Source organism: Olea europaea, chromosome 5 (genome assembly GCF_002742605.1).
Source record: "Olea europaea var. sylvestris chromosome 5, O_europaea_v1, whole genome shotgun sequence".
Lineage (NCBI taxonomy): Eukaryota > Viridiplantae > Streptophyta > Magnoliopsida > Lamiales > Oleaceae > Olea > Olea europaea.
Window position 1 is genome coordinate 11,832,793 of NC_036241.1, and position 8,250 is coordinate 11,841,042.

The window sequence follows — 8,250 nt, forward strand, 5'->3', positions numbered from 1 at the left end:
ACCAATTAAGATAATTAATTAAAGAAATAGTAATCTCTCTATATTGTTAGTTAATATATATCGTTGTCTCACTTATTTTAAAAGAAAACAAACAAATACATGACACATAGAAAATATATATGACAAATGTGATAAAAATAAAAAGAGTAATTAAACAATGTGATAAAGATTACATCCGATTTCAATTCAGAAAATCACAAACACATTACAAATAGAGAATACATATGATTTATATAGATACTACACATCCGTCGAGTCATTGTTTAGTGGGATCTGACTTGTACAAAATCGACGTGTATGTCCTGTAGCGCCGCACCTCCCGCACTTACGCGGTTGTGGAAACTCTCCTGTAGATGGTATTCTAGACATCCGTCTACGATCAGGAGTACGCGATGGAGCTTCAGGTGGCAACAAATTATTAAGTGCTACAATATAATCAGGAACTTCCCACTCGGCTTCATTTGGTAGAGGAAATATAGTTTCGGCATACGCTGCTCTCCAAAAATCAGTCATATAATAATGACTGCACAAGCTGTGTGGTGGAAATCCTCTATACATAGCCACTGCGACAGCATGTGCACATGGAAAACTTTCCAACTGAAATTTTCTACACGTGCAGATATTGTCATTCAAATCTACAATGTATCCAACATTATGCCCACATCTCACGGAGAAGCGAAATTGATCTAGTGGTTCCACAAATAGAGCTTTTGCCACTTCCAGAGTTTTGAATAGTCGATCTTCCTGTGCCGGAGCTAGCACACTCGTGCAATTTTGGGATTCTTCACGTCGGTCATAAAATCACTGTTGCAACTTGCTGCGAATATGTTCAATCATTGCGAGAATCGGTAACTCTCGATCCTTCTTGAATAATGCATTGAACGACTCTGCATTATTCGACGTCATCATGTTGTATCGACGTTCTGAAAAATGTGACCGTGCCCAATGTTCGACCCCCATATTGATAGATATTCCCATGCACTTTCTGATTTATGTTCTATTTCGCCCATGAACTTTGTAAACTCTTTAAAGTTGTAAGCTTCTGCAGATCTCCTAAACAATGCAACGATACCACTGCCCCGGTACCTAGTTTTCAGATTGCCCTGAATGTGGTACATGCAATAACCATGATGTGCTTCTGGAAAAACTTCGGCTATACCATTTATTATTGACTGCCCCCGGTCAGTCACAAATGCAAGGTTCTCGATGTTCCCAATTACTTCTCTCAATTTCGTGAAGAACCAACGCATTGTTAGATCATTCTCTCCATCGACAATGCCAAATGCAAGAGGGTAAATTTGGATATTGGCATCTTGACAAGTAGCAATAATCAACTTTCCTTCATATCTATCTTTTAGGGTTGTACCATCAACTAGAATTAGAGGTCGCATCGCATTTAGAAAACCTCTAATGCATTGTCCAAGAGTCATAAAAAAACACTTGAAGCGATTCTGCCCATCGGTTTTAATAAAAAACGTCGAGTCAGAATTAGTTCTCATCATGTTGTGGCAATACCTGGCCAATTTGGCATAAATCTCCTCTGTCGAACCCATTAAATCTTCCAATGCACATTCTTTAGCCTTCCAGGCCTTCTGGTAACTTATAACCACCCCATACTCTCGACGGATGTCGTTGATGATATCTGTAGGTCTGTAAATCGTCCGTAGATCCTGAAACTTGTGCATTATCTGTCGACCAATAAACCATGATCGAGCTTGCCTGTGATCATTTTGACGAATACCCACTTCACAAGTATGTTCCCGCGCATACTTACGAACAACAAAGAACTCATTTGTGTCCATCTTTGTCGCACTCAAACGCCAACTGCAATTGTTGTCCACACAAATAATTGTGTATGTAGACTTGTTTGATTTTTTTACCTTAAACTCAAAATTATGTTTCATTGCAATTCGGTGCACGGCTTCTTGCAAATCTTTTTTCGTGTCAAACAATTGATCGACATGTAAATCTTCATCATCAGGAACTACACGCGAACAATTAGAAGACCGTGTACTCGGCTCAGCATGTGAGCTCCCACCAGACTCGTGTCTCTGTCTGGATAAAGCAATCAAATCCTGATTTGTAAATGGCCTTTCATCCTCGTTGTCTTGAACTTCCTCGTAAATCCTTCGTGTAACGGTGACATCATGGTGAGTAGCAACTGCCCCAGGAATAACCACATCATCCTCCCGAGCAATCTCAACAGTATCCCAAAAATCATTCTTATTACGATCCTCCATCAAAAACTTCGTGTTCACCCTCGATGACATTTTTCTTCAACAAACTTATTCAAATAGGAGTCGTCTTTCGACCTTGGTTCAATTGAATTAGATGCTTTATTTGCACTTCAGAAGTAACTTTCAAAAGTGGAATCGAAATTATTGAATGTTTTTGAAATAAAAATCTCAATTCCATATCGTACTGAGAGGAATCGACGTTAAGAATGTTTTGTATTTCACTGTACATTTCTGTAAACGAAGTATTTTTTGTTATTGAAATAGCAGCAACCCCTTCTCCTTCACTCGTCCATTTCCATTTCCATTCCCATTGACCATTTTCTTTCCTTTGAAATTCATCGAAATAACAGATTGGGACACATGCTTTTGCCATATCTGCATTACGAATTAAAAATATCAGAACAAATTATCAGAAATAAAATTATCAGAATCGAGGGGCGGGGAAGTCTGCAAACGGAAGGTCCAGACCGTCCGTTTACTCCGGCGTTCCGGCGTCTGATCGATGCCGGCCTGAACTTTGGCTCTAATATTATTTTTTCTACCATTTAAAAAAAATATACGACTTCAATAAAAATATAATTAAATACTAGGAAAAGATACTTACCGAATTGAAGGGCTGAAATTTAACTAAATTTTTCTGTTGAGGTTGATAACTGATAAGTTTATGAAATTTTGAGATTGAAGTGGATGAAAAATGAATGAGTTTTTATCGTATTAGAGTAAACTGATGAAAAGACTGACTTCGTTTTCAAATTTCAATTGAGAAGTGTTTGGATTTTTATTTGTAACTTAAGGATATTTTTGTCGTTTTACTATATTTCTATTTTTGTAATTATATAATTTATTTAAGAGCGTTTTTATCTTTTACACAAGAAATGACCATTATGGTGAATGTTAGACTTTTTTGATTAAAATGAAAAATTGTTGGTTTGACAAAGCCAAACTTAAAGTACCCCCTCCACTCTTCCCATTCCCAAATCCAAAGATTCCAATCCTGAAAGCTGAAACCATCTGCGACTTGAATTCTTTCTCTCGGCCTCTCACTCTCGTCTCTGACGGTGAGACTCGCGCCTCGAGTCCTCGACGGCTTCCATCGGCGATTCGGCAGAAGAAGAAGGTCATCGATATCCCGATGGCCCGTTCCTTGCCTCCGTATTCATCCCTCTCTTCCAACACCATATTTTTTCTCAACTCCAAACTCAGCTCCGAACAAGACTTAGATGTAGCCCCGACTCTACTCTCGGAGCTACGGACCGAGTGCGATGATCTCGACCAATCCCTCTCCGATCTCAACGCCCGGATCCAATCACACGTGACCCGACACACCTCCCAATCGGGACGGGTGGCATCCCTTTTCTCCAATATCCATGCCCAGTTGCATGGCCTCCAGCATTCTACCTCTCACTCTCCATCTGGTGCGAATATGTGCATTCACATTTATTTTGCACTTTAATTTTGATTGTGGCTTGTTTTGATTATGGGTTCATTTATTAATTAGCATATATTACTCTGTTCATAGATGGGGTATCGAGGAGGGGGATGGGGGAGGAATTACAGGCATTGGCGAAAGAGGTGGCGAGGGTGGAAACTGTGCGAAAGTATGCTGGTGAGTTTTTAAAATTTTTAATGTTTTCTGGATTTTATTTTGGCTAATTTCCATTGTGTCAAAGTGAGGATTTTTGAAAAAAAAAATAGATTATATCTTTTGGTAACATGGAGAAATAACCAGATTTTAGTGGTGCTTGTGAGAATTGAAATGTCATGGCTAACTCCACTCACTACACTACTCACCAACAACCAGTGCATTTTAGAATATTCTGTAGCTATTCTATAAATTCAGCACATGGAGGGAGGATGAAGGGCATGTCGAAGATTGTTAGCCTCAGGAAAAACGCCCCCCCCCCCCCCTTCCTCTAAGTCTCTGAATCTCTATCTCAGTTCTATCTCTCTCTTTCTTCTCTTCTTCCTCCTCTGATTCTGTCCTTTCTCTTTTTTCTGTATTCTTTGTTATTTCTGTGTAATTTTCAGTTCAATTAATAGATTCCAGCTTGGGTTATTGATTCCCAGCTGAATTGATCCATTATTTGTTGATTTGAATTGCATTTTATCTGGTTTTGGTTGAAGTTTTGATCCAACCATTACATGAAACATCAATTTGAGAAAGTGATTTTGTTGTGTCTAAATGGGTATGCAAGTTGAATTGATTTTGACATTGCAATGGGGATTTTTGAAAAATTATGAGCATATCTTTATGTTTAGGAAGTTATGCGACCAGTCAATGTATGGTTATTTTTATGGATTATGTGTTGTGCTATGTTTGTAATGTTAGTTTCATCAACACTTACAACAAGAAATACACACTTTTATGTCTTTCTAATGTAACTTGAGGCGTATCCATGGACATGTTTTTGAGCCTTCTTTGACAAAAAAATTTAGAAGTTCTGTTGACACTGTAAGTGTAACATATAAAACAACATGAAAGACACAATTTGTGATATTTTCAATCTACACTGTCATTTAGTCGTCATATTGTGGATGACCTCCTATTGTAATGGATGAAGTGCTGTTTTAGCTTATCCCACTTCTTTATATTTTCATTTTGATGATTGTTATAAGTTATAGGATGAAAAATCAAGCAAGAAATAAATGGAAAACAGATATTTGCATTCTTGTTTGTTTTGTTTCTGTTGTTCTAATCATTCTCATCATCAGCCTCTTCATAATTTTCAGAGACAGCATTAAAGCTTGACACTTTAGTTGGTGACATTGAGGATGCTGTATCTTCCACTCTGAGGAGGCATGCATTGAAAAATAATTCAGAAGTGAGTACCCTTATGTTTGTTTAGATTTCTTAGGCTAATTGAATTATGAAGGATAATTAAATTGGTATAAATATGAAATCGACTTTAAATTTTCCAATACCCATTAATTTTACAGAGAGTAAGATTTTTACTTTTCCTGTTAACGACCAATTTTTGGGATGTTATTTGTCGAATTTGTACACCTAAATAAGAGCTTAATTATGGGAACCAAGAAAATAGTTTTAGGACCCTATTAATCATGCATAATTATTTAAAAATTTATTGCATCTTTATCAATCTCATAAAATAACACGGCCTCCGTTTCTTAGAAATCAAAATCCAGAGTTTAATCTAAGTCAAAATCAATAATTAATTTTAACCACATATTTTATGAGATTCAGAACTTTCCAATCATACCTTTCGCTAACTTCTATAAAAAATCTACTAAAAATCTGATTTTAATCTCCTATCAAACAAAGGCTTAAATACGTCAAGCTCTTTTCCTAAATTTAATTAGGTTGAAAATATTTACTCTGATATTTTGCCTTTTTATTCCTTTACTTATTACAGGATACGCAGAAAAAGGCTATAAGAACTCTTAAATTGACAGAAGATGTTCTTATTTCAGTGACAAAGACACATCCTCAGTGGGAACAACTTGTTTCAGCTGTTGATCACCGAGTCGATAGAGCTTTAGCCATTTTAAGACCTCAGGCTATTGCAGATCATCGGGCCCTTCTTGTTTCTCTTGGATGGCCACCGCTTTTATCGACTTTGAATTCATCAAATCAAGATGAAAAGAGATCAAATGATGTCCAAAATCCTCTTTTCACAATGCAAGGAGACCTCAAGCACCAATACTGTGAAAGTTTCCTGGCATTATGTGGCCTACAAGAATTGCAAAGACAAAGGAAAATCCGTCAACTTGCGGGGCGTTATAGCGAAGTTGCTTTCCGTCAACCACTTTGGGCTATTGAAGAGCTTGTGAATCCTTTGTTCATTGAAGCTCAGCTCCACTTCTCAAAATGGATTGATAAGCCAGAGTTCATTTTTGCCCTTGTATATAAGATTACTCGAGATTATGTTGACTCTATGGATGAATTATTGCAACCACTACTTGACAAAGCAATGCTATCTGGCTACAGTTGCAGAGAAGAATGGATCTCCGCAATTGTATCTTCCCTATCAACATATCTTGCAAAAGAGATATTCCCTTCACATGTGAGTCAGCTTAATGAAGAGACCATTACAGGGACTGAGTCACAGGCTAGACTAGCTTGGCTACATCTCATTGATTTGATGATTGCATTTGATAAGCGAATTCGATCTCTGGTAGTACATTCAGGAATGTCGCTTTTCCTTGAGGAAGATGGAAATCTATTGAAAATATCTTCATTATCAGTATTTTGTGATAGACCCGACTGGCTTGATTTGTGGGCTGAAATAGAGCTTACTGATGTGCTAGATAAATTAACACATGAAATGGCAAATGATATTAATTGGTCAAATGAAGGTCAGGTAGCTTCTATTCTATCTGTGCAGGAAGATCATAAATCTCCTTTGATTTCCGGTGCTTTCCTTCAATATCTATCATTGGTAGTTGATCGTTGTCGATCACTTCCCAGCATCTCGTTGAGTTCAAGGTTTATAAGGTTGACAGGTGCACCTATAATATGTAAGTTCTTGGATTGTTTACTGCTGAGGTGCCAAGAAGCCGAGGGACTGACAGCTCTTGCAGATGACACTGCTTTAACTAAAGTTGCGAAGTCTGTTAATGCTGCTCGCTACTTTGAGTCCGTTCTTATAGAATGGTGTGAGGATGTCTTCTTTCTGGAGATGGGACTGAGCCAAGCTGATCAATTGGAAACACCAGAAGAAAATATTAGTACAAGCAGAAGGTCCATGGAAGCATCTGGAAATAGTATTTTCGATGAAGAAATCAGAAAGCTTGAGCTATTTAGAACAGAATGGGTTGAGAAGCTATCAACTGTTGTTTTGAGGGGATTTGATGCACGTCTCCGAGATTACATGAAGAACAAAAGGCAGTGGCAGGAGAAGGGGGAAGAAGGGTGGACAGTGTCCAGATCTTTTATTGGGGCACTAGATTACTTGCAGGGGAAAATGTCAGTACTAGAAGAAGGTTTAAATAAAAATGACTTCACCGGGGTCTGGAGAAGTTTGGCGACAGGGATAGATAGAATAATTTTTAATGGTATTTTGATGAGCAATGCGAAGTTCTATGATGGGGGAGTTGAGAGACTTGGGAATGATTTGGCAGTTCTCTTTGGGGCTTTTGGAGCTTGGTGTTTGAGACCAGAAGGTTTCTTCCCAAAAGTTAGTGAGGGATTAAAGTTGTTGAGACTAGCGAAAACACAGCTAAAGAATAATTTGGTGGGAGATGAAAGATGGTTAAAAGAGAATGGGATAAGGCATTTGAGTCCAAGTCAGGTTAAACAAATCACGAAGAACAGAGTGTACAGCGATTGAAGCATTTCGAAGTCCTTGAGTACACAAATTCTGTTTGGCACAGTTGGGAGGAAATCTAGTTATGTACTTCTGTGGTTCCTGGGAACTTATTCGACCGTTCTTTCGAGATTAACTTTACTACGAGTTGTCCAGACACACTCCCTTTAGTGTTCTCGTTATCATCACATGTCAGCCAGTCTACGATGGATTGATGAATTGTGAGAATTTCATTTCCTTGGTCATCGCCCATGTTTCTTACTTTTGTCCAATTTATCTATCTCGTACTAACATTCATAGAAAATTAATGTTTGTTTTGAGTTAGTGGGTGGGTGGGTGTAAATGTAATTAAAGTTGTTACTAATATATGACTTGCGAATGTCCGGTTTGTCCATGGAATGTATATTTTTCAGTCAGATGGTTATATTAACACCACAATTTTCATTTGTTATACTACACGTTAATGGTAGCTAAGTTTCTCAATATTTGCTCATTGTAGCAATTATTTCTTGATTTTTTTTTTTTTTTTGGGTTGAATTGTTATTTTCAACCTTTCATTATTTTATTAATTTCGTTCTTGATGATTATTTCTGTCGAAGTACTTTGTTTTCATGCTCCGAAATGAGGGAAAAATATTTTTTTTAAAAATGATGAAAAATAAGTAATTATACGTTATTTTAATGGATTTTTTAGACATAAAATGTTATCAAATTCAAAATGTGTTAATTAATGAAAAGTTTGAGGATAAG

The 8,250-nt window shown here is 37.3% G+C and overlaps 1 protein-coding gene across 1 annotated transcript; it reads left to right on the plus strand.

Moving 5' to 3' along the window:
* The first annotated feature begins 3,199 nt into the window (after positions 1 to 3,199).
* Positions 3,200 to 7,970, plus strand: LOC111394658 (RINT1-like protein MAG2). Its single transcript, XM_023020581.1, has 4 exons — positions 3,200 to 3,652; positions 3,757 to 3,843; positions 4,968 to 5,059; positions 5,609 to 7,970. Exons 1-4 carry the CDS (start codon positions 3,370 to 3,372, stop codon positions 7,523 to 7,525), a joined length of 2,379 nt encoding a protein of 792 aa, XP_022876349.1. The 5' UTR covers positions 3,200 to 3,369; the 3' UTR covers positions 7,526 to 7,970.
* The last annotated feature ends 280 nt before the right edge of the window (positions 7,971 to 8,250 follow it).